This window comes from Thermoascus crustaceus (assembly GCF_041956765.1).
Source record: "Thermoascus crustaceus strain CBS 181.67 unplaced genomic scaffold VTN00scaffold_1, whole genome shotgun sequence".
Taxonomy (NCBI): domain Eukaryota; kingdom Fungi; phylum Ascomycota; class Eurotiomycetes; order Eurotiales; family Thermoascaceae; genus Thermoascus; species Thermoascus crustaceus.
In genome coordinates this window covers 4,326,006-4,351,452 of record NW_027192527.1, presented here as the reverse complement: position 1 = coordinate 4,351,452, position 25,447 = coordinate 4,326,006, and the positions used below count along the sequence as shown (strand labels likewise).

The 25,447-nt window shown below is 49.5% G+C and overlaps 10 protein-coding genes across 10 annotated transcripts; 5 read left to right on the top strand and 5 right to left on the bottom strand.

The window, feature by feature from the left end:
- Positions 1–90: 90 nt before the first annotated feature.
- VTN00DRAFT_1564 (uncharacterized protein) lies at positions 91–1,488 on the bottom strand (the record flags this gene model as incomplete). Its single annotated transcript, XM_069427685.1, has 2 exons — positions 91–973; positions 1,067–1,488. 2 exons carry the CDS (start codon positions 1,486–1,488, stop codon positions 91–93), a joined length of 1,305 nt encoding a protein of 434 aa, XP_069292266.1.
- Positions 1,489–2,357: 869 nt separating this feature from the next.
- Positions 2,358–2,928, bottom strand: VTN00DRAFT_1563 (uncharacterized protein; the record flags this gene model as incomplete). Its single annotated transcript, XM_069427684.1, has 3 exons — positions 2,358–2,397; positions 2,449–2,612; positions 2,707–2,928. The coding sequence occupies 3 exons, from the start codon at positions 2,926–2,928 to the stop codon at positions 2,358–2,360; spliced, it is 426 nt and encodes a 141-aa protein (XP_069292265.1).
- Positions 2,929–8,722: 5,794 nt separating this feature from the next.
- Positions 8,723–10,645, top strand: VTN00DRAFT_1562 (uncharacterized protein; the record flags this gene model as incomplete). Its single annotated transcript, XM_069427683.1, has 3 exons — positions 8,723–9,054; positions 9,119–9,546; positions 9,612–10,645. 3 exons carry the CDS (start codon positions 8,723–8,725, stop codon positions 10,643–10,645), a joined length of 1,794 nt encoding a protein of 597 aa, XP_069292264.1.
- Positions 10,646–10,946: 301 nt separating this feature from the next.
- VTN00DRAFT_1561 (uncharacterized protein) lies at positions 10,947–11,903 on the bottom strand (the record flags this gene model as incomplete). Its single annotated transcript, XM_069427682.1, has 2 exons — positions 10,947–11,487; positions 11,554–11,903. 2 exons carry the CDS (start codon positions 11,901–11,903, stop codon positions 10,947–10,949), a joined length of 891 nt encoding a protein of 296 aa, XP_069292263.1.
- A 175-nt stretch (positions 11,904–12,078) lies between these two features.
- On the top strand, positions 12,079–12,450 carry VTN00DRAFT_1560 (uncharacterized protein; the record flags this gene model as incomplete). Its single annotated transcript, XM_069427681.1, has 2 exons — positions 12,079–12,216; positions 12,274–12,450. 2 exons carry the CDS (start codon positions 12,079–12,081, stop codon positions 12,448–12,450), a joined length of 315 nt encoding a protein of 104 aa, XP_069292262.1.
- Positions 12,451–12,872: 422 nt separating this feature from the next.
- On the top strand, positions 12,873–14,625 carry VTN00DRAFT_1559 (uncharacterized protein; the record flags this gene model as incomplete). The annotated part of the gene is made up of 7 exons (XM_069427679.1): positions 12,873–12,974; positions 13,040–13,453; positions 13,514–13,690; positions 13,745–13,783; positions 13,838–14,046; positions 14,109–14,258; positions 14,313–14,625. The coding sequence occupies 7 exons, from the start codon at positions 12,873–12,875 to the stop codon at positions 14,623–14,625; spliced, it is 1,404 nt and encodes a 467-aa protein (XP_069292261.1).
- Positions 14,626–15,176: 551 nt separating this feature from the next.
- Positions 15,177–15,632, top strand: VTN00DRAFT_1558 (uncharacterized protein; the record flags this gene model as incomplete). The annotated part of the gene is made up of 1 exon (XM_069427678.1): positions 15,177–15,632. One exon carries the CDS (start codon positions 15,177–15,179, stop codon positions 15,630–15,632), a length of 456 nt encoding a protein of 151 aa, XP_069292260.1.
- A 2,608-nt stretch (positions 15,633–18,240) lies between these two features.
- On the bottom strand, positions 18,241–18,740 carry VTN00DRAFT_1557 (uncharacterized protein; the record flags this gene model as incomplete). The annotated part of the gene is made up of 3 exons (XM_069427677.1): positions 18,241–18,253; positions 18,326–18,436; positions 18,529–18,740. 3 exons carry the CDS (start codon positions 18,738–18,740, stop codon positions 18,241–18,243), a joined length of 336 nt encoding a protein of 111 aa, XP_069292259.1.
- Positions 18,741–20,096: 1,356 nt separating this feature from the next.
- Positions 20,097–21,856, bottom strand: VTN00DRAFT_1556 (uncharacterized protein; the record flags this gene model as incomplete). Its single annotated transcript, XM_069427676.1, has 4 exons — positions 20,097–20,236; positions 20,304–20,424; positions 20,494–21,523; positions 21,597–21,856. The coding sequence occupies 4 exons, from the start codon at positions 21,854–21,856 to the stop codon at positions 20,097–20,099; spliced, it is 1,551 nt and encodes a 516-aa protein (XP_069292258.1).
- Positions 21,857–23,353: 1,497 nt separating this feature from the next.
- On the top strand, positions 23,354–23,901 carry VTN00DRAFT_1555 (uncharacterized protein; the record flags this gene model as incomplete). The annotated part of the gene is made up of 4 exons (XM_069427675.1): positions 23,354–23,441; positions 23,551–23,576; positions 23,641–23,699; positions 23,844–23,901. The coding sequence occupies 4 exons, from the start codon at positions 23,354–23,356 to the stop codon at positions 23,899–23,901; spliced, it is 231 nt and encodes a 76-aa protein (XP_069292257.1).
- Between the last annotated feature and the right edge of the window lie 1,546 nt (positions 23,902–25,447).

Here is a 25,447-nt window from a genome sequence, read left to right as displayed (position 1 = left end):
GAAATGCAAAAAATGTCGGCAGGGGACGGTGCCGACGACAGTATGTGCACGTCGGGTTAAGAAGGAATCGGGGCGGATCGCGGGTGGTGATCATCGAGCCGCCTCGAGATCATGGTGGTGCGAATCAGCATGCTCTCCTTCCCACATGTGGTGCTCATCCACGGGGCTGAGAGAGCCGGAGGACACAGAGGACGAAGAGCCAACAGTCCACTCGTCACTGTCCAGGTTGAAATCACCATCGAAGCTGGCGAGATCATAGCCATACTCCGATGGGGAGTCACCGACTTCAACGTAATCGTAGTCCCAGCGGAACCTCTTTCCGGTCTGGATCCGGGGCAGGAATCTGGCCTTGGCGAAGTAGAAGGCAACGGCAGCCAGCAGGCCTCCGCCAACAAGATCAACAGCGTAGTGGTGAGACAGGTACATGGTCGCCCACCACATCCAGAGGGTATAGGTGACAAACAGAGGTTTCAGTTTCGGGAAGACATGGCTCATGAACAAAGCCGCAAGAGTCGAATCGGCAGCGTGGAGCGAAGGGAATGCACCAAACACCACGGGAGACTGTCTAAAACCGGATGTGTAGAGATCGATGCCAAAGAGCTTGTCAATGCGCGCGAGACCGGCCGGATTTCCTGGCATCGAGTAGTCGGCCGGGGCCAGACCGTACAGGTTCTCGTACCATGGGGGGGAGCACGGGAACGCCAGCTGGATTGCAACGGCAGTCATACTGATATACCCAAGGGTCCTAGCAAACAATGGGACCGTCCCAGGAGGTCCGAACACGAACATGATCATAGAAACCACGAAAGGTGCCCCGTAATGGCAGATGCCATACGGCAGCCATGCCAAGACATCCAGCACGACATTCTGGTGAGCAGACAGAATGTTGCTGATGTTGGCGCCATACAGGATGTTCTCGAGTGCCGGCAGGACGCGGACCCAGATTGCAGGGCGCCATTCACTGGAAATGAACCTTGATACGAGATTAGCTGGGGATCTCGAGGCGCAGCTCTTGGCATGACGCGAGCATGGGGTATAAGTGGAGATAAGTGACAGTTGTACTCACTGGCAAGCGTAGAAGAAGGTAAGCCATGCAGCGATAGGGAGGAATGGTAGGAAGAATTGACGGGTGATAGGGAGGAGCAGCGAAGTGAGTAGAAGTGTCGACACGGCGGTCTTAATGAGGGGGCCCGGAACCTCGATGACGCTGAGGGAGAAGATGCCAACGATCATGAGCAGGAGGTACTGGAAATCGTACAGCGTCCAGCGATGCGACTGTAACGATCTCAGGGTATCCAAGGGCGAGAAGGACGTTTGCAGGGACGATATCGAGGAGGTAGGAGAGACCCGGCTCCGCAACTTTGACCGCAACTTCCGCCTCATGCGATGGGGGACGAGCAGCTGAATGGAGCGCCATGGCACCTGAAGCTGGACCTTTCCAAACTGATTTTGCGTGCGATCCTTCCACGAAGGGAGTGTGCCGTTCATCTCTGCCGGGAGTCTCGTCGAGACTCGAAGCGACTGTCTCTCGTACGGGGTGCGATCTTTGTCGGAATTCTTAGAACAAAGCGGACGGGGCTGACAACACGCGAGGGTCTGGCGGAATTTGACAGCTGGCAACCTCAATCCGACGGATTCCTCGCAAGGCGTAAGGGAGCTGTGGTCGTGAAGCACACGCGACTCCGGCTGCCAATAACGGTATCCCGGGACCCCTTCAAACGGCCGTACTGACGCAAAGCGGAGGGAGAGCAAGGGCAAGCACGCGAGCGAGTCGCAGGGAGGACGAAGGGCGTAGCAGGGACGGGAATACCTGCGAGGAGAAGGGGAGGGACGAGCAGGAAGAAGCAGCACAGCACGGAGGGAAGAAAAAGAAGAGAGAGGAAAAGGAGGACGGCGAGGGACCGGGAATGATGGGATATGAGAGTTTGGGCTGGGCAACAGGAAGCGCAGCGCAGGCGCCGAAAGGGTATGAATGAATGGGGGCGACGGACGACGGCGGGTACGGGCTAGCATGCGGTATCGGTAATACCAGATGCCGTAACATTTCGTCAGAGAAGAACGGACACGGCGGCACGCTTCACCGAGCGCCGGGGCGGCCTTTACTCGGGTGCAACAGCCTCAGGCACCGCGCCAGCCGTGGTAACGGATGTTGCGGAAGCCCGGAGCTTACAGCCTCCGACGGACTTAGGAGCTGGCCGTCAGCCTCGTTACCGGCATCCAGGGAAAATTACAGCGCGTCGCTAGCGACGAGGCCGTTCCTTGTCGTCATGGAACTCCGCCCACGACTGGTTGCCCGCCGCGCCTCAACCGTCCATCTCCCGCAGCTCTCGCCCAACCAGCGCCCGCTGTCCCCAGAGCTAATCTCGCCTATTTGACGCTTGCCCCCAAACGGACTCCCTGCACTGTCAAGATAATCAGACCTCGGCGCCAAGTCTGTTGGCTAGGCACAGAGGACGTCCCAACGTATCGACGGATATCATGGTAAAGCCAGCGTATGCTCTGTCCGGGAGCTCAGCGCTCCAGGCTCTCGTCAGCAGCTCCCGCTTCTGCTTATCAACAAGTCCGAGCGTATTAACGCCGTGAGCCGTGTGATAGGCGGGGGTTGGATGATCCTGTATCAGATGCACCGATCAGGTGCCAGCTGCTGCATATCCTAGCACTCTAATTTCTGCGGTCGTTACGCCTAGGTACCGCGCAGAAAATTACATACCAGTTGTTGTCCTGTACTCGGCCCAAAACAGGCAACTCCGCACGCTGCTGCCCAGCAAGCCATGGCTCAGCGCCGACCGACCACGATTCATCTTTCCTGAATGGGCTGTTCATAAATCCTGCATAACCAAGTCGCACAGCACAATGCTCCGACAGCCAACTCTGCCAATAATCCATGCTGAACAAAGCCATGTCCGAACTCTGCAGGATGTGATACATTATTGAACAACAACCTGGAAGGGTGCCATGCGAGCCGAAAGAAAAAGATCCGAATCGAATCGCTTGTCATTTCCAAGCCGCCCAGGAGAGCAGGGACCCAGGACCGACTGTTTCAAGACCGTGCTTTTCTGCAGTCGATGCCTGAGCTGTCACTTTACGTACAATAATACGAGCCGGTGATAAGTGTTTCGGGGGCGGTCGCAGCGCTTCCGAATTTTTCTTGTTTCCTAGCCGTATTAGTTCCTCCTTTCGTCCATTTTTCTCGCACTCGTTCCCATTTCAAGGTGTTGCAAGGCTGGGCTTTGGGGTTTGTTTAAGGAGCTTAGGCCAACTATCCACCGCGCCGGTCACTCTTAAGGTTTATCCGTAATGTCGATCCCAGGCTGACCTCGACTCCGCCTCCGTCAGGCGTTCACATGTATACGCGGTATTGTACGTGGTCGCGTTGCGACAGCCACTCGAATTATCCTCACCGCTACGCTTGTCTTGTACCGTGCCCCTTTTCTGCCACAGATATTTTCAGGACTGTACTTGAAAAACAGAGGAAAGAATAATAATAACCCGACGTACCTTGCGCTACTGTGGTATCTATTATTAGTGCTGTGCTGACTATCGCTAGATGCATGTGCATGCCCGAAAGCTGAGCCTCGAGATATGATGTACCAGTCACCTGACTGCGCTGCTTTCCCAGCCTCACACTATTAATTAATAGTTTTTTGGAAGAATCATGTCGAGTTCTGAAAAGAAGTTCCCGTAGATACTGATCTGTCGGTGGCTGTCGTTGCTGATACAGTATCGCGCAATCCATGCCGCAGTGTCGCTAGAAGAGGGGAAGTTAACGAGATAAGCTGTTTTCCTGCATATGTGCTAACACGACAATCCGTCGAACGAAAGGTGCTTCCTGCAAACTTTCTTCGACGCATATGACGCCATTCCGTGAAAATAGCACTGGCATATTATCGATGCTGGACCCGCAGTGCTTTTGATTGCAGCACTGGCTGTTCACCACGTTTCCCGTGGGCACTACAACTGCGGGGTAGTTTGTCGTCTAGGATAGATCTTCATCTACTCAGTGCAGATCTACGGATCATCCGTCCTAAACGAGAACCTACTCAGGCGTAATGCTGCATGGGGCCTAATCTGGTTGTCGAAGTCCCCACTGTTTTGTAGTCGCCGTCACAAGATGAAGTGCCTCTTTTGTTCTTATCTATTGCGATATCTTTTGCCCACGGGGTGTCTCGACTAGAAGATCGACAGTCTGACTCAAGCACTTGCCGGCCACATGTCGATTCATCTGGGTAGTACAGAGAAGTGATGACGGCTGCAGTGACCATAAAACTATCTGCAGACCGTTGTCCAAACTTCAGCGAACAGTGTTAACTAGCCCCATGAGATGTAAGAGCATTGCTAGCCACATTAGACCCGATCTCCATAAGACAGAGTATGGTCGATTTTCCAAGACGGGAGGGAAGTTCATTGTTTGACGTTGATGAGACATTGGGAAAGTATAAATTTCCCTTTTGAGGCATAGACGGAACGTCCCCGAGCCGACCAGGGTACCTACCTAATGCGGATAACCCTTGAACGACCTATCCAGGCATCCTCGCGACCTTCCCATGGAACTTTCATAAAAAAAAAGGATATAGAACCAGTTCCATCAGTAAGGTACAGTACCAATGATACCTTGGGTATATACCTCTCAACCAAACCCACTTTGTTTACTTTGCTTCTCGGCGAATTTGCGTCGTTGACATCATGACTTTCTCTGGGCTAGCTAGTGTGGATCTCTGACCTCATCTCGTATCTTGAGCGCACGAAGTTCTCTAACCTGACATCGTGACATGAGCCTGCATCATACCTGCAGGAGGAGATGAGAATTGAGGCTGGTAAATCCTTATCCAGCACAATGGCCTTCGACAAAAATCGCGAAGTCCACTTGGACAGCGTAGCGTACTCCGATTGTAGGAGCCGTTCCGGTAACTAAATTTTTACAGCGAACGCCAAAGGCCGAAAGTGGACCTTCTCCGTACGCAGTAGAGTTGCAGTCAGTCTACTCCGTAGCGAGCTAGATAGTTGTGGGTCCCACGGATTTTTTTTTCCTTTTTTTTCTCTTGGGCTTTACAGCGTAAATCAACTCAACCTATTAGCTTCGGAGGATTGAGACCTTAAGAATAAGGGAATTAATTGGTACGCAGTACAGTACAGTAACTACAAAGTAGGTACGGAGTATGTAACTAGGTGTTCGCGATGCGATGCGATGCTAAGTACGGAGAAGTAAATAAATGTGTTTGCGATATTACTGACAAAAAGTGCTTGCTTCCCCGATTTGGAATTTCTTACTGACTCCCCAAGGACTCTGCCCTTGAATACAACTTCTCTTTGGGTGCAAATGGCGGCTTGGCTGTCAGGGTATATACAACGGCACTGTACTGTGTACATGAGCACGGCGTGCAGAGGCATGGACATAAACACATCTAAATTATATAATCTTGATACAATTTAGACTCCGATCCCTTGAGTCCTTCTCCCCTCAATTGATTCCCGGTCGAGCTTTACTATCCAGCTGTTGTGGAGACGGATTCCGCATTACCCAACGTCGTACTCCTGCTCGGAGTACTCGTAGACCTGTAAACACTGATATATCTCCATAACAGAGCTATGGTTCAAGAGAGAAGAAAGATTCTCCTCTCTAGAAATGTTGGTTTGAGATCCTTCAGGAGATGGTTGGGAAAGGCTCGTGGAGGACGGGTTTGGATATTGGGTGCTTCGGTGTATATATGGACGCTTGTTCTTGAATTCAATAATGAATGTGGTAGATATTTCTACTACGCTTTCTGGGTCTTATTAGCTATTAATAATCTTCTATACCTGAAGATAAGTGTCGAGAAACAGATAGAAAGATCTCAATATATCACCAATTCCGCTCTCGGAGTTGTCAGACCGTCTTCTAGAATTAGAAAGAGATAACCTCTTCCGCCGCAAATATGCCTTAGAAACAGGGCCAGCACCCCAGACCACGTGCCACCCCGCGCCTTTCTCCCTTATGATTGAGAATAACTGTTCCCTTGCAACCAGAACAAAGGGCCCGTGGCGCAGCTGGTAAGACTACCTTGCGGTTCATTCTGCATAAAGCTCGAAGACCACTATTGCCCAGTGCCCTTTTGGGGAGTTCGAACCGGGGTCCTGGCCAGTTCTTCATTTTACCTTAAAAAGGTTAAAGCTGTTGCAATCCTTATCAACAGTCCTGTAACAGACCAAGTCATCTGGCTCCAGGACTGATAATGCCTGCTTCCGTAAAGCAAAGCGGGGTTTTCCTAGCTCCCCTCCACCCCGCCGCTGGTGGGTTAGCGATTATCTTTCGTGTATCCTGAGGCTTTCTCTTGAGGTGTTTGCAGTGAGGAGACGCGTGACGGGTTCCCTTGACGCGTCTAGTGTTGATATAGACATGGATCATGTGACCTGCCTGGCGTCGCGCTGACTTGGAACTTCTTTGGATCTCTGACTTTAAAGGCAAAGAAGCTGGTGTCCACCATATGCAATCGTCTATCGTAGTCTGGTTGATCCTGGCAGATGATGGTCTTTGCTTTATGTGCTCCTAAACTCTAAAGAGAAGGTATTCAATTCATGCAGAACGCTAGGTACCATTCGGGATAGGTATTATTGTTCTCGGAGCCGAGCTTAGGATCTCGATTTGATCCTGTTCGACCCCTTTCGAAGCCAAATATCACGCGTCCTGCTCAGTAGTTTCCTCGGAGCATTTATCGACCAGCCCCGCGCCTCCAGAACGTTTGCGGGCCCTTTGGAGTAGATAGCTCCTGTTAGGCACAAAACGATGACTGTAGGAGATAGCTGCACTATGGGGTAGAGATATCCCTTCTTTCTGTCCACCGCATCGTTCGACCACCTTCGGCCGTACCGACTAGTAACTCCGTAATAAATCGCTCCGATCGGTCCTTGAGACTTGCGGTCATGTCATGTCACGCCATGGTCTTGGCTTTTCGACGATCTATATGCGATACCGTGGAGTCTTATGGGTCCTGTTGTGGAACTAAGTCACGCAGTAGTCTGACTGTCCGACACACCATATCTTGACTAACGGCCGTTCTATTTGTCAATCACCCGTTGACGGTGAAGATCTCGAGTACGGAATACTTCATACGGATGTCTTTCGAGGACGTGTGTTAATAATAATAATAAGCTGAACAGGGATCTTCCCTACGGAGGCTGGGCTAATGAATCGGAGATCCATTATTCGGAAGCCGTATGGGGGATTCATACAGGTTCTTGGCAAACTTGGCGAAATGCTGTGGTTTAAGCGAAGATGTTGTCAGCTCCATCCATGGCCCTTATCGCTTGATAAGTTGGTATCATGGAGCTCTTGGCGTTGAGAAGGGGACGGAATAGAGATATAGCTTCAGCAATAGGCAAAATGACATCTTCGTAATCTCTGAGTAATACTTTACATGATGTGAGACAATATCAACGAAAAAAGGGGGCGGTACATATAACACATTTTTGTTGAGAGATTGTTCTAAAAACGAAGCGGTGTGCGAGAACCTTCACGGAGCGAGATTTTACCGTTGGTCCGTTCGTTCTGTCCATTAGTGAAGGTTTTAACTGAAGTTTCATTAAGATTTAGGAGGCATGTCTAACACATTGTGGTCTGATGTTCCCACATGTAATGTACTCTGTATGATCTGCATGCAGGGTCGGTTATCGGGTGCCGAGAATGGCATACGGTCATGAAACCCGATCAATTTTGTACGTGCGCAGTGGACAATATCTCTATGGAATCGCAGTATATTGCCCTTTCTTGGACAGAGAAAGAAGATTTTCCCAAGATGTAGTGAAATTATCGTGAAGAAACTGGATATCTGTATTCATCGGCCAGAATTCAGAGGGTGTGCGCGCAGTACTCAATACCGCACCCTATGCCTTCGAATTACATAGCTTAATGCTTGTGACAACTCCCCAAATCAAGACATATGCAATATTCAATGCGAACTCTTATTCTTCCTAAAAGAGCAATAGGGCAGCATGCAGAGAGACAGGGGATAAGAAAAAGATAGGAATATTTGATTTGGTACTGCCAGGAATCGAACTTGGGCTGACGTGGCCACAACGAACCCGTGCTCGGGGTGTGGGGCAGCCAATTGATGATCCGTCAAAAGGAAACAAGTGACCCACACGCTGCTGGATAATTGATACAGATCCTCCAGGTATGCTTTGGCAAGAATATTTTCTGTTCATATGTATTTTCCTAAGAGTAATTCGTCTTTTTATACATTCTTCAGGTCTACGCACTACCTGGAAGACCGAACAGGTTAGCTTTTTATGATATAATTCTGTGGCAGTTGTGGCGCAAATTGCAGACCTTTTGATATATTATTTTATGCTTCCGTCACTTTCTCTGTCGAACCCTAAGCATTGAATGCGATATCTCTCATGCTCTGTAACACATTGCAATACAGTACAATACACTCGCAAGTATACTCGTAGGACATAATAGCAACGAAAGATGTTGGAATGTTCTGAAGCTACATCGCATCGTGGTGAATGCCACCAATCACGTGAAACCACGCACAGCTGTCTCTGGTGGAAACAACAATAGTCAATTGCAAGTTTTGATTCGCTATAGATACAAGGTTTAGCAAGGCGTACAAAGGTAGGTATGAAATCATCATCCCTTGACTCCTGCACTGGAAGGGTCGACACCACCACTTATTCCTTGTCGGATGATGGCCGTTGACAGTATTCGATAGCAGTCTGCGTGAGCTCCTATCGTTTTGCCAGAATGTGGGGGTTGTCATGGGCAAATGCGACAGCGGCACTTTCCGCGTTTGGCATATCCGCCAGTCCCCGGCTGGTCACTGCTGGCGCCGGTCTTCTTCCAGAACAGAGCAGCAACTTCACCACTCAAGTTCTGAAGGATCCTCTGCCATACAGCTTCCCGCCACTGGGACAGGATGGCTCGAAGTTATTTCCTATGCCTGATTGTCATGGGTTCAAGCTGGAGGAAGCCACCATAGATCAGACACAGAAGGCTCTCAGCTCGGGCTTGCTGAGCAGCGTTCAGCTTGTGGGATGCTATCTGAATAGGATCTATCAGGTTGATAGCTATTTGAGGTACGATGTGGTCTCTACCGGTCAATTTGTTCTTCTGTATTACAACGTCTGATCGTCTCATCAGTTCGATAATGCAACTAAACCCAGACATGCTCAAGATTGCAGCCTCACTAGACTGGGAGCGCTCTCAGGGTCATATCCGTGGTCCTCTCCACGGGATCCCATTCATCGTCAAGGACAACATCGCATCCAAGGATCGCATGGAGACGACCGCCGGTAGCTATGCTTTACTTGGCTCTATTGTGCCCCGAGATGCACATGTTGTCTCGCGTCTTAAGGCTGCGGGCGCTGTGCTACTTGGAAAGGCTGCCATGAGCGAGTGGGCTGATATGCGCAGTAGCAATTATTCTGAAGGCTACTCCGCACGCGGCGGGCAGTGCAGGAGTGCTTATAACCTAACAGTTAATCCTGGGGGCAGCAGTACAGGATCGGCTGTTGCTGTTGCTGCTAATGCTGTTAGCTTTGCCTTGGGCACCGAGACGGATGGAAGTGGTAAGTCTCGCATTGTGGGGACTATATGATCTCCAGCTCTATCAAACTGACCAGTTTCTTTCAAGTGATCAACCCCGCGGAACGTAATAGCATTGTGGGTATCAAGCCAACCGTGGGCTTGACATCGCGTGCAGGCGTGATCCCCGAATCGTCCCATATGGACACCATCGGGACCTTTGGCCGCACCGTTGCCGATGCCGTGTATGCTCTCGATGCAATATACGGCCCAGACCCCCGTGATAACTATACTCTGGCCCAGATTGGTAAAACACCCCCTGGTGGTTACTCTCAGTTTCTATCGAACAAATCAGCCCTTGAGGGCGCTGTCTTCGGCCTTCCATGGAAGTCCTTCTGGGAACTCGGCGATGAAGCGCAAATTGCACAGCTCGAGGGACTGCTTAAACTCATCGAGGGCGCCGGTGCGAAGATCATCAATGGCACAGAGCTGCCGAACTACAAGACCATAGTGTCTCCAGATGGATGGAACTGGGACTACGGATCCACCCGTGGGTTCCCAAACCAATCCGAGTACACAGTAGTCAAAGTTGACTTCTACAACGATATTAAGGGTTACCTCTCGGAGCTCGAGAACACCAATATTCGCTCCCTGGAGGACCTGGTCCAGTACAACATCGACAATTTCGGCACCGAAGGCGGCTTCCCAGGAGTCCATCCCGCCTTTGGATCTGGACAAGACACCTTCCTGGATTCTCTGGCGACAAAGGGCATCATGGATGAGACGTACTACCAAGCGCTGTCATTCTGTCAGAAATCCACCCGTGAAGATGGAATCGATGCCGCACTGCAGTATAACGGAAAGAAACTAGACGGGCTACTTATCCCTCCGGACGTGGCCCAGTCGGTTCAGATCGCGGCGCAAGCTGGGTATCCGGTGATCACCGTTCCGGCGGGTGCCCACGAAGAGTCCGGAATGCCGTTTGGATTGGCGATCATGGATACGGCATGGTCGGAACCGACGCTGATCAAGTATGCCAGTGCGATCGAGGACCTGCAGATCCAGTCGGGGACGAAGTATAGGCGATCGTTGCCCACGTGGCGCGGGTACACGGAGAGGAACCTTCCAGTGATTAATGCATGAACACTGATCACTAGCGTTATTTTTGTCATTGGTACGACGGTTCTATTCTAAGCGACATTTATGCAAATATTGATATATCCTGACCTTTTCACACAATTAGGGAAACAAACGTACGGTGCTCCCACAATTTCATGCGACTTTCTAAGCCTATTTAATATATACAAGCGTACCTGTACTTACAGTCTATGATGCACAGTATGTACATAAACAAAGTGGAATGCCGTATAGACAGACGCCATTCCAAGACATGATATAAAAAAGCAAATAACTCAGCAATATAATGTATTCCTGAACAAATCGATCAAGTCTCCTTTTTGTCATCAGAAGAGGAGTTAGATGCGAGCAATTGGAACCCTTTGACCAGCCCCATGGCCGATCCCGCAGCGATTCCTCCCACCAGGACCATCTGCAGCCCGCCTATCGCACCCCGCCGCATATTTCGTGCACCTCTCCACCCGGCAACATAGCACGTCTTGACATAGCCGAACATGAACAGGGCAATGACCATCGTGGCGATGGACCAGCGCAGAGCGAGGAACGCCTCGTGCGGCCCGACAAAGAAGTACGGGAGTAGCGGGACGAAGCCGCCGACGAAGTAGCCCAACGCGATGGTCAGGGCGCAGATGAAGGCGCGGGACCCGGACGGCTCCGGGAGGGTGTGGTGGAAGTTCATGAGGAAATCGGGGAGTTTGGGGGATTCGGAGAGGTGCGTCGTGAGGTCTGCGACGACGCTGGAGGGGATGTCGTAGGGGGCGAAGATGTCGGAGATGGTGGCTGCGATAGAAGATGGGTCTGTGACGGTCTTCTCGTGGGTCTCTTTTAGGGTTGCGCGGTATGATTCTCTGAAATTCGAGTGAGTAACTTTGCTTGGCTTAACTTGAAAGTCGAGGGAAAGGTGCTTAGCTTACTCTTCACTCTTCGCGCCTAGATATCCTCCCAACCCCATGGATATAGCACCCGCGATCAGCTCCGCCAACCCACCGAAGACGACAACCTTGGTGTCGCCCAGCGCTGACAGACCCGCTGTCAGGGCGAATGGTACGGTCATGCCATCCGAGAGACCGATAATGACGTCCGATACGACCCTGGAGTCGACGGTTTTGAAGCTGCTTCTCTCGGGTTCATCGTTCTGGCTGTCTCGGGCGCCAGACGACTCCGCAAAGGGGAATTGGGCCTCCTTCTCAGGATCTGGAGAGAAGTACGTCTCCGAGAGAGGAGTGTAACGGGAAAAGAGTGCCTTTAGGGAGGCTAGGGACATGGTCTCTTCTGTTCTGTGAATGTCACCTTTCAGAGATGCTGCTGAACATGAACTCCGCAAATGGGGTATCTTGAGATTCAGCGAGGAAGAAAATATTTCTGGAAACTAGGAAGATGGGTAGAGGTATCCATGATTGTGCTCGCCGTTACATCAAGATCCGAATGCAATTGCAGCAATGGAAAGACTTGACCCGAGATGGAAGGAGGATAAGGACTCCGGCCCCGGGTCATCCGGCCCTAGGCAGCTCGAAAGAACGTGGCATGCGGGATCTCATGGTATCTCTGAACGTGAACCTATCGAGGCCGCAACGTGGGTGGGATGTGGGAGCTCCGTGAAACTTCGCGGCAGATAGATCTGGCACGTTGTCCAGATCCGCGCCTCTGATTCGCAGATGGCGCGCGATCGCGGGCAGGGGAGCTTAACGCTGGTGGGGTTGTTGCTTGTGCCTGCCTATCGAGCCCGCCGAGTTTCTAAGCCCCGGCCCGGCGTCGCTCCGGCTTTGGTTGCCAAAAACAGCACTCTTAGGGCAGCCTTACAGGCGGATTGAGCCGACGGAGATATCATTGCGTGCTTCTCCGCTACGATGTACTGCTGCTTCAACGAGCATATAGAAATGCTATCCCTTCCTAGATACTGCCATACCACTAAGCACCCCGGTCTCGTCTATCTTAGCTTCTATTTAGCTTCCTTTCTTCCCATGGACCCGGTGAAATGCCCAGGAAAAGCCCACGTGCCTCATGCCTGTGGTTGATGCGGGACAGATTCCACTCCGCCGTTAGGCTTCGACGGTAATCGCTCTAATGATAGAATGGTGGAGTGCTCTGCCTCAGGAACAGCCGGAGTCTGACCGGGATGCAGTTCAGAAAGACCGAGATACCCGATTATCCGCATATAAGCAGGCCATCTGACCGATGGTGGGATTACGGATGAAATGTCAAGCAGTCGCTGGCTTCGCGGGTAGCAAGCACAATGAAGTCTAGTCTTGCTGTGACGGCGGTTTCCGCCTTAGCCGCTGTTGGATCGGCTCTTCCCCAGAAGCACAGTGATGTCTGGGCCCAGATCAGAGGAAACGTAAGTTCTACTGAGCTTACTTTTCTTTTCAGACGGCCTGCTGACGAGGGTGACGACCTGTTCAGATCAAGCATGTTATCTATCTCATGATGGAGAACCACTCCTTCGACAACATTGCAGGCTACTGGGACTTTCATCCGGACATCGACAACCTGCTCAAGACCACTTACTGCAATGAGTACACCAACCCTAACTGGACCGTCTGGGGCGAGCCTCTCAACATCTGTGCCAGTCCCTACGAGGCTGAGGTTCCTCTGGTAGATCCGGACCATGCCTTCGCTGGAACGAGCTATGAGATCTACAGGAAATGGAACCCCACGAACGACGACGTCCCGAACATGGGTGGCTTCATTGAGCGTCAGTCGGAGAAGTACCGTCAGACGCCGGGCGAGTCGTCCTTCGTTATCAAGGCATACGACCAGAGGAAAACCGCAACCCTTGTTGAAATTGCGAAGAACTTTGCGTTCTGGGATTCCTACGTGCGTTTCGTTCTGTATAGACTACATAGCTTATGACGAGGTTATACTTACTAGGACTAGTTTGCGGAGCACCCCGGACCAACCAACCCTAACCGCCAGTTTGCAACCTCTGGCTCGACCTGCGGTATGATTGAAAATGACTACCAGGCCAGTGGATGGTTTAACAATGTAACTGGGACCACCTGTGCGACCTCCATCTTCGAGGCGCTGAGCAAGAAAAACATCACCTGGAAGAACGTGAGTCTGGATCATGCTGGATTTGAAAATTGACAGTTGCTTACACCTGTCAAGTATTATGAGACCGATATCATTGATGCCTATATGTACAAGGTATGATATAACTAAAACAACAACGTGGACTAGAACTGAGTGGTTTGATGGCAGTGGGTCCAAGACAATGCAATGGATAGACTTGTCCATGCGGATGAATTCTACCGCGATCTTGAGCAGGGCACCCTGCCGACATTCTCGTACATAAACCCTGAGTGCTGCACCATTGACTCTATGCATCCGACTAGCAACATGGCTGCTGGCGAACAGATGATCAAGCATCTCTATGATGCTGTTCGGAAATCGAAGTACTGGGACAATGTGTAAGTCTTGCGAACCCCCAAAGCCTGTGTAGAGACAGCCACTGAGGTCGTCCTTGCTCTAGCTTGATTATCATCAACTTCGATGAGCATGGTGGCTTCGCGGACCACGTTCCCCCTCCAGTCAACGTCCCCCAGCCAGAAGACAAGATCACGTTCACTGGAGTTTCCGAGGGCCACAATGTTTTTTACGACTTCACCCGTCTCGGTGTCCGGTAGGACAGATTTCCTATGAGATAATTGGCATACGAACTGCTGACAAGTACTAGCGTCCCCGCGTTCATCATCTCCCCATACATCCCAGCCAACACGCTCATCCACGACGAAGGCACCATGTACGCCGAGAACTCCGCGTACACGCACACCTCTTTCTTGCACTTTCTGCAGGAGCTCTGGGGTCTCGAGGGTCTCAACAACCGTGTCCAGTGGGCCAAAACGTTCGAGTACGTCTTCACCAACAAGAAGCGCGAGGACACGCCCATCACTCTGCCCACGCCGACGTGGTACGGCGGTAGCACTGGCCCGCAGCCCAAGCCGTTTTACAAGCTGAACCAGGATTATGATTATTACAAGAACCTTTAGATGGTGGCAGAGATAGTGGCAATCTGATTCGGAACCAGGTTAGAGGGAATGTGTTGTGATGACATTTATGTCAGATAAAAATCAGAAATGATGTAAAACAAGGCTGTTGAGTCGAGAAGATGTCCTCATTTGAAATTGCAATTGTGTAGTTCAAAAGAAAACATCTCCAATGCTCTCAGGTGCTTTAACAGACTGAATGTACATACTGTATCTTGATAGATACTGCCAAGAGTGCTGCCTAGAAGGCAAGCAGGCAGGCAAGCTAGTCCATTGATTGATATGCATGCTTTCATGCTTGTACTAGGCATCCACTAATTGCTACGGGTACTGTTTACTGAATTTTTAGGTAAACAAGAAGCATTACAATTGAGCCATACAGCAAAGCTTCTGTACCTAGAATCGATCTCCCCCTTCCCTGTCAAGTCCACCTATCACCCATGTTGACATTGTTAACCTTGCCATCACCATCACTACAGCCCACCCAGGTTCTCTCACATCCTTTTCACCATTAGTCGTCATCACAAACTACTTACAAAACAACAACAAACAATATGCCCACCCTCTCCATCTCCATCTTCCACCCCGAAGAAGGCAACCGCTGGCACTGGGCCCTCGACCTCGAGCACGAGCACACCTCACCACGCTCACACACAATGTACGAAGTCACCAGCACCACGTCCTCCTTCTCGGAGAACACCATCACCACCACCTCTTCTTCTTCTCCCGCGAACGACCACGACCTCGTCCACCATCGCAGCATCGTCCTCGCGTCCATCAACGAGGTCGATCTCCCGACGTTCCGCGACGTGGTTGCCGCCGCGAGGGTGGATAATGAGACGAGCCATTGGAACTGTCAGGATTATGTGTTGGAGATTTTGGAGGCGTTGGAGGAGGAGTGTGTGGTTGGGTTTGATGAGGATTTTGATGGGGGTGAGGAAGAGGACGGGGGAGGGGGATATTGGAGAGCGAAGAGGGAGGCGATGCGGTTTTATGGGCTGATGGTTTGAGGAGTCAGGTCAGGTAGGTATTTAGCAGATTTTTTTTCTGATTATTATTATATCAGGGCATGCCTTTCCTTTCCTTTATAAAGTCCTATCTTTCGGATTTTTTTTTTCTTGAGGTTAGGTAGTTAGAAGAGCCTAGCAGATGTTGATGCAAGAACGGGAAATACATTGCGAATTTGTGGATAGTAACACACCTAAGTATGCAACAGAGCACACGTCAGAAGAACTCGACTTGACTTAGGAATTTACGGTCGATCGTGAATTGGAGCCACATGTGAAGTGTACTACAGTTAGTAGTAAGTAAGCCCCGGGTTCTGCATGTCAAAAATCCAATCACTGTTCTCGTTCTAGTAAAGTAGGTACCTAGTCGATGGGCAGCAAAACGCTCTGGGGTTTTGGCGCAATTAGGATAATCGGGGGCGGGCCGTTGAGCTGGGCGATGATATCGATATGCAAGAAGAAAGTCTTGTTTATCAATATGATTGATGCCAAGATGCATGCTTTTCTCCAACCCTCTGCCCATATGCCTTCTTTAAAGGCGCAAAGCAGCCAACATCAAGTGGTTTTGAAGAAGATGAGAGGAATGTGGGTGGCATGCATAGTGGAATGATTATATTCTGAGTACAGAATTGATCAAATTCAGGAGTGACATAGCTTCCATGGCAATCAAGAATCAACAATTGATATTTGCCGGTTGCACGGGCATAGGTATGCTTATGGAATACCTCTTTCACCCAAAGCAAGGCAAGTTGATTATTTGTCTAGCCATTCTCACTCACACCAATCACCCAGTCAGATGGTACATCTCTATACCATGAAGCTTGATGCATCTTTCCTGCAAATATGATCATGGGAAGGTAAGGCCCATCCAGATAAATCGATTGACTCAATAACAGTCATCTACTCACAATTTCCAGGCTGTATAGATCTAGCACGGCTAGTTTACTGATCTGAGCCAGTAATAACTTTGGCAGTTGAGATCACACCCATTTGAAAGCCAGTCTCATCAAAGTTGTAGATATCTTGATCAGCCACTCCACATTGTTGAATAATGTTATGTATGTGTTGAAACCACTTGCAGATAATCTTTGGATCCTCACATTGAGCCCATTGATAATCATATTTGCAGTTATATCTTGATTGAAGCTCAGGGTGGCGGTTGATAAAGTTTCGCACCCAGCATTTGCCAACAGTGGATAAAGTAGTTGATGTTAATTTTGACTGCTCAGCTAGTAATGGATTAATAGATTTGCCATTTGCCGTACAGTAGTAGCCTGCAATGGCAGACTACATTAATCCATAGATAATATCCATTCCACAAGGGCAGTTTCTTCGGTAGGGATGAGCTTTTGATTATTTGGTGTTGAACCAGCGTGTGCAGTTCGACCTTGAAGACGGGTAGTCAAAGTTGATCTTGGGCCATCATATGCGCGAGCAGCAGCTCTAATACTAGAGAATTGACCATTTTGAAAGGCTCTAATAGCAAGAAGAATTCTGCCGTCTTTGGAGGAATTTTGATCACTTTGTGTGTAGACATCTTGATTTAAAATGGTTGAACGCGTCGCGCGTTGGGGTAGGTGGCCAGATCGCTTATAGATTACGTTAGGTATCATGTGCTACTACTATTTTTGACGTTAAGACTACCTAACTTGGAGCAGCGAGGTATTCTGAACAATAGTCAGTCGTCTGTTATACTCAAATATACCCGTTGGTAGCCAATTCTTTAGATACCTCAAGACTGAGTCCGGGGGTTGGTTATCTATGGTAGTACAGTAGATATCTACATACGATGGGGCTTCCAGGCTTGAGATGACTTCCACAGAGGCTAGAAAAGGGAGTTCATAATTTCTGGCAACCACCTACCTACCTAAATTCAGGACGCTTTCTCCTTCATATCCTTGATAGGGATCCAAGGTTAATCAGGTTTGTACTGTACATGTTGATATATGGGTGTGCACATCGTCGTGGAGATAGATGGGTAGATAGCTCTTCGGCTTTTCTAGATCAATAGATAGATAGATAGATAGATAGACAGGTAGACAGCACTATCGGAAGTACCTTATTTGCAATGTATTGTACATTTTTGTCTATGCAATTCTCTTCCATAGTTAAAAAAGCATTTTATCTATCTTCGTTCTGGCCTTATGTTAGATATGTACGTGCTGCATCCATGTAAATAATAATAATAATAGAAAAAATAAAAAGGGAGAGAGAATGCGACGGAAACCGATTCTTGCACCGTTGCCCGTCGGTAAGCATCCATAGTTGAGTAGTTGGGTATCATACATTGCTACATACATATCATGATCGGACGTTATACAGGAGCTTAGCCATGAACTGAAGGATACACATGGAAGAGGAAGCTCCGAGATGAAAGTAAGGGAAGAGGCACTGCCAAAGTAAAGGCCAAAAGCCATCAGGGACGGGGCTAGTCCTATATTCATCCATCCATCCATCATGCCGATGGAATGGAATGCTCCGAAGCGTCTGCCACGTCAGATCTGACTGACCTGTCCTTCGGGCATACGGTAGGGACAACCCGAGAAAAGAAAGTCGGATTTCTTTTCGACGTATTGATCGTTTCTTATTATGCTCCGCTCCATTCAGAAGCCTATGTTGAAAATCTGTAGCCGGATAGTTCGTCAGCTGTGATCCTCAGAAATACCACCTCATCAGAATATATATCCTGTACTCACAGTCTCCTCTTCTCTCCAGACTTTTTATCTTCCTTGTCCGAGGACCTCCTGCTCCACCATCTATTCTTATATGCCGGGAACGACGAGTGATTCCAGATGCTGACTAGGACACTGAATCATAACTCACGTCAGATATAAGCCTTCTTCTCTATCTTGAAGGAAGGAAAAGAAAAAGGCTGCAAAAATAGAAGTTATGTACTAACCTCTGACTCCGATCGACATAATCCTCGTCGTTCAACTCCTTCACGTTGACTGTCACACCATCCTTGGTGATCAGGATGTGCCTCTTCTCCATCCTCTCGCGTGTGGCACTGCTCACGCCCTGCACGATGCCATAGACGACGAAACCGATGAAGGCCATGACGCCCACGACAACGAAGAGGATGAACAGGGGGACGAGGTTGCAGAGGGACATTTCCTTCTTCTATTTTTATCCTTCTCAAAAGTTCGAGTTTTCCTTCGATGAGAGATGGACGTGTGTGGGTTTTCGAGATCTAGAATCTGGAATGCGGTGGGGAAGGGTGATCGATCGTCGATCGGGCGGGATGGTTGCGGAGATCCGATGTTCCTATGAGAGGATGATAATGTCGAGATGGATCAAACAAACAAATAATATATTTGTTTCTGACGTCGACTTATCCGTAACGAGTTTTCTGACACGTCTCTGGACGTTTGATGGCTTATGTGGCGAAACGCAAGGGACAGGATGGGAAAGAGTCCGTCCGTCCGAGTTGGTGAAGGAAGAAATAAACTTTTTAAGGATCGAAACGTCCAAGCAAAGAAAGCGAAGAGACGACAAGATGACACGAAGAGAAAAATGACCGGACAGATGTTCAATTTAACGACCGGATATGCTTGCCGGACCTGACGCTGTGCTTCCCAGAGCCCGAGTCTTCGGAAGTACAGAGTGGGGCGCCATGTTTGGTTTAGCTTAGGTCGGTGGCCCCCTTGATCACAGATGAGCCTGTGCGCTGCAAACGGCTGAAGAACTATTAGTAGAGAAAAATGGTCTGTTTCTATATTTATGATGTACCCGTAGTAGCTGTGATACTTGGCTGAAGTTCTGCGTCATGCCGTATATTTGTACAGACATGCGATGCTGGTTCTACTCATAGGTACTTAAAACGCTCGCTGATCTAGGTCCAGCGCAGCCTCGTAGGGCCGACGTCAACGGCGGTGGATCCGCAGCGGAGTTGGCGCAAATCCTAACAACGATCCTCCGTACTTAAACGGACCTGCGTAGTCCACGACCAATACGATACATCAGCAGTCCGGTCTCGTGACGCTCCGGCTGCTGCAGTCCAGTCTAGGCGCAGACACCAGAAGCCATCTGCAGCAGTTCTAGCACGCGGGTTGATCATCTGCTCCAATCGGTTTACTGCATGATATGATGTCAACGTGTGCTGCTCCGCCGCCAAGCCCTGGGGACGGTCCTTCAGCCACTGCGAGTGAACCCACAGTGAAAGCCACATCCGGCCGCGTGGCACTAAGCTTAGTAGTGCGTAGAACCATGGAAGCCGGCCCACAAAGTTGAGGCGTAAATAGAACAGCGCTGACGAGAGGTATGCCAAGAAAGGAGAAGACACAGCATGGTCGGAAGAAACAATTCAGACGACGGACATCATCGATTTCAGTTCACGTGATAACCGATAATCATAATACCTAATAATACGAGCAGCCGATGACTTATAGCCTGTCTGATGTCAGAACAGACCATGAAGGATCTACAAGTCTCAATGACTGTGCAGACATGACTGAAGCCTTCATACTGTTATAGCTCAACCACATCATAGGCGCTTCTCTTCCGGACTGCGGGCCCGTACCTGAAAAGCGCCCAGGGGACGGGGAGCAGAGCGACTGCAATGAAACCGAGTAGGCTGACGGCCCAGTCGATACCGAGTTTGTTGCACACTTTGGCAATGCTGTCAGTACAAGTGTGCATAACGAGTGGGCAAGAACGGGAAACGATTGTGCTCACTTTCAACTGTAAATAGAGGAAACGATCCCCCGAGAGCATATCGCAGAATGCCGTTCGCGGCCAGCGCAGAAGCTCCATAAAGGGGGCCGTAGACGTCGGCGAGGTAAAGAGCACAGGATGTCTGTGGAGTCAAATTGTTAGCTCTTTTGAGCACAGACTCAAGGGGGAAGAACACCAGAGAAGCACTAACGAAGATCAGCAGATTTCCGCACGCGAAGAAAACAGTAGCGATGAGACAGCATATCCAGTGGATGTCGGCTCTCGCGGTCCACGCAAACCAGAAGAGACTGGCAGTCAACATCACGCTTCCAATCATGGAGCTATAGAGGCGGTTCTCTGGGGCTATTCTACCATCTCCGCCTGCTGCGAGATTCCGTAACGATTTTCTCACATACAACAATCTGTCAATGACAATCGAAATGACCGTCGCGATCAAGCATCCCACTGCAATCCCCAGGAAAGGTAGCCCGGCCTCGCCCACGGAGAAACCATAGACGCCTTGGAAGACGATAGGGAATGCAGCGAAGAAGCAAAACAGGACAGCAAAATTGAAGGCCGTATACAAAGAGTACAATCCCACAATCGGCTCTGTCAAAAGCATGTAGATGGGCCGCGTGACGGTGACAGTCAAGAGCAATTTCACAGCAGCAAGGCCAGCGGGCCCTTTTGGAGGCGGAGGGAGACCGAGCTTCTTCGCACGCTTTACCAGGATGATCTTTGCGTACGTCTCGCTGACCCCAAGGGAGTATATCCAGATTGGACCTCCAAGGAAGAGCATCGACCACTGTGTCCACCGCCAGCCTTTGTATTGTGCGGCGTAGCCTCCAACTGCGGGACCGAGAGCAGGACCCAGGAACGGTGTCACGAGGTATACGGAGACCATCTTTGCAAGGTTGATGCGAGACCACAGATCGAGGTTTGTTCCCGCCCCTACCGCTAAAGGAGGAGATCCAAACGTCCCCGCCAGGAGTCTGCACACAAGAAGCGTTCCAAAGCTCTTTGCAAAGCCGGCCCCAATGGTGAAAACCATTGACACGGGTAGGGTGACGAGATAGACAAATCGACGTCCATACGTCTCGCTAAGAGGGGCAGCTATGATTGGGCCAAACGCAAGGCCGTACACGTATAGGGTGAGAGGCAGCAGCGCTTTGGTCGTCCCAACTTGAAAGCGTTCTGCCACCTCTGGATACCCTGGCGAGTAGACTGACGATCCAAATGCACTACAAAAGTTAGCAGGTGTAAGATGAAGGTTAGGTCCATGTACTATCTCCTAGGTTGGTATCTTGCACCTACACTGCAAACGACATTAAGGCGGGAACCGAGGCATTGTAGATTTTCTTCCAGATCCCCCAATTAATCGCATTATCTGGATCGTCTGGCCCGTTGAAACCACACACCACGCTGCTCTCCGACAAAATGGCCTCTCCGTTCACGAATTTCTCGAGGTTCGTAGTAGTGGTCGGAGAGGATGTATTTTCATCTGGTTTGTAGGTCATAGCTTCATTTGTAGTGTCAGACGACGTCTGTCCCTTGCAGTTATCCTTTGTCTCCATGGCGCTTGCTATTTTTTCGTCCAGTTGAATCTCACTGAATGATGACCTCAGAGGAGAGGTGATTGCAAGCGCAATTGCGTGAGAGGTGGACTTGGGCACTTGTGCGAGGGCGTTGCAGGGGAAACTCTTGACGTGTGTAACGATGTAACGATATTATGTTTCAGCCACCTAGGCAGGTAGAAATTGAATACAAGGATAGAATCACTTTGAAAATAGGAGAGAAGTGATAAATACCTAAAATTGCCATTGGATTTGTCGAACATCCCCAGCCGTTTTTATGACACGAAATGGCTCTAGCCATGGCAAACGATATATTGACCAATCCTTCTCATCCTTGGCCTTAAAAAGCTTCTTTTCGGAAAGGAAGGGCCTATCTACCTGGTATGTAGGTAATTTAAGACGGGAAGGATCAGTAATCATGGCTGTTGTGCATCCGCAACTGGGACGGGAGAAGAAGAAACTTGAAGCATGACAAGCATGCACAGAGGGACCAAACAGACTTTGATTGTCAGTTTAGAAGGATAGTAATCAGCTGGAATTGGATGATAAAATGGCTCCTCATGTTTCTTGTATGTCATATCGATAGCAACACAGGAAAACAACTGGAAGGCCTTCCTAGAGTAAAAATCATGGTGATATCTGATGTGGTGTTGCTGGAGTGGCTAGACATCTTGTCCCACCATGTAGATAATGGCTCAGTGGCCTGATGGTATGGATGGATGGTGCATTCCGCTTGCCATGTACAGTACCTAGGCCTACTAGACAGTGCCTCTCCAGTGAGTGGTGTAGCACAACCTGATCAGATCCTGAGCATGTGGTGCGGTGGAATTCGTCAGCTGCAAGTCAGTAGACGGAAATGGGATAGGTGGTCATCCTTGTACAGAAGTGTAGAAGAGCTCCGTCCATATGTACTCCACAGATGCCACTTGCTATGTGAGGTCGCAGAGCGGGATAACCAAGCAGCGAACCGAGGCGCAAGCAAACCTACCAGCCCTGGCCGAAATCTCGACAGATATGATCACCACGCGCTAGGCTCTTTCTCATATATAAGACTCACCGGGTCATCCCAATAGCCAGGACACCTAAGCATATACACATATCTGCCGCTTGTTCTCAACAATGTGCCGAACCACGCAGCGCTTTTCTCCACGGACGCATGCGGTAAGATCCACCACTGCCCAGAACGAACATCAACTTAGTAACATTCCCCAGGGTTGCGCAAAACTCAATGCGGCAGGGGAAGCTCGATCTCTGCACGAGTCGCGTCATGATTACTAAATTTCTCGCTGGCCAAGTCGCTTCTCCAGCGTCCGTATCTCTGTCGTTCCTGACCACCTTGCATTCAATTCAAAGGTCCCTGGTTGAGATACAAAACGACATCCGCCCGGAGTCCTTCGACACATATTTGGACGGCCTGTATGCGATGCAGGTTTCTGTCGGTCCAGTCTTCGCTCTGTGAAATCTGTGACAGCTAGAATTTTAGATTCGCGCAACAAGATGGTCTTCATACCAATCTTTCCCATCTGCTTCCAGTGTGGCACTGACCAGAACCCCTGTCGCTGTAAGGTGGTCGGGCCGACACTAGGTATGTCTGTTTTAGCTTTTCTTCAGCGCATTGGATATAAATCCATTTGTCCACCCATTGGCTTTCCGGTTATGATATATATATGAATTCGATGCTAACCACTTTCCAGGTTTTATTGTAACCATTTGCGCCGCAGTATGAGACTGTCTGCATTTGTGCTCGTGGGATCCTCTGCTGACGACGTTTCTCCATGATATAGGTCATATGCTGGCCACTGTCCCTCTTCTGCGGTTGTTGGGCAACCAAAACCGGAAATGCGTAAGTCTCACCCCTCGAGTTCGTTGAAAGTGCTTTGCGTTGGCCGTCGAAACTGCCCGTTTCCTTACGACAAACCTTCTGTGATACCCTCTCGATAGAAGTATTTGCTGATCAGCTTTGTGCCGTTGTCTGCTTTCCATGCAGAATGCTTGGATACCCTGTGGAACTCAATGGGAAGGTTAGCAGTTTCATTCCGATTTAAGGGGCACAGGGAATGCAGAGCTATCTGAAGAGTGTGACTACCTACTTTGTTTTTATGCTGTATGTGAACCGCAAACTCGAGTTCCCAGAGTCCGAGAGTGTGGAGGAGAAAGGAAGGGGGGGGGGGGGGTGTTCCTGGTATCACAATAACATTTAGGGCTATTCGATAGAGAATCCATTTGAACGGAGTATTGTGTGAGATACTGTTCATTCACTACCAGCAAACCCCAACCACCTACAATTCATTGTCCATGGCCTTCCTCTTCTTTTATAAGTTCTTCCGCTAGCGATTCTTCTATTTCTCTCCCACACTCGCACACAAATCTTGTCTATCCACTCTCCATATCGACAGACGACTCCATCTCCTGAATGTCTGGTTCTCCTGACAAGGTTACTACATATTGAAAACCAGGAACGGGTCCTTGGTAGCAGAGCAAAGGCAATACTACTCTCTACTATCAACCTCTCTCACAGGCTAGGATACGATCATCTCTTTAGCGGCTGCACCAGGACTTTCTGACTTTCTGAGTACTTTGGCAGAGATACTTAGCCTTCAGGGAATCTTTCCACAATCGTATCTCCTTTTCATTCAGCGGGTCGTCTGTTATTTCATGATTCAGTGATCTCCTCTCCTGACCCTTCTATTTTCTGAGTCACGAGGCTCAGCGTCGACTTTGTAAGATCACGCGTCAGGAAGGTGTTACCAGCTTGTTCTCCCCCTCTCAGCAGAACATAACACACGACTCCTCTTTTATGCTCTCTACTCCTCTCTTTTCCAAGACCATCGTCACGGTTAGGATCTATCTATCGATTCTGGGACCACAGGAGTAATAGTCGAGTTCAGGTGTGACATCCCAGGAATGAGCTATCTATCTCGCAGCAGCTGCAGCGGACCACAAAGCAACACATCTGTTCTCCTATTCTCTTCCCTAAGATTATTACTCCTTAAAAGCACTGCTATCATCTATCTACCGAGATTTTGAACTGCAAGAACCGACAACACTCGATTTTGCGAGATCATATCACTGCATAGGGAGGGAGATCGCCCGCCAATATAACATAACGCACGATTCCTCTTGGATTAGGGTTACAAGTACGGTTTGTTTATGTACTGACGGAGTCACACGGCACCATACGCAATTCCTGCAAGATACGGCCGCTTATTCTTCAATCCTGTCGGATTCTCCTGTCAGGGGGTCTTTGTCTCCTGCTATCACAACACAACATACGATTCCTTTCCGCTTATCCTCTCCTTCTCTCCGACTCCTTACGGTTTACAACTACGACCTATTGTTAAAATACCCGAATTACAAGGATCACTGCCAATTCCCCGCGAAATAGCCGCATCCGTTGAAGCAAACTTGTCGGAATCTTCTGTCAGGATCTCTAAACCAGAAGACGGCACAGCATAAGACTCTTTTCCGATTTCCTATCCTCTTCAACATCCTTACCGTTCGACTAGAATTGAAAGGACTATAGTCGGTTTTTATGAGAATAGGAAGGAGCTGGCTCTCTCTCTCTCTCTCTCTCTCTCTCTCTCTCTCTAC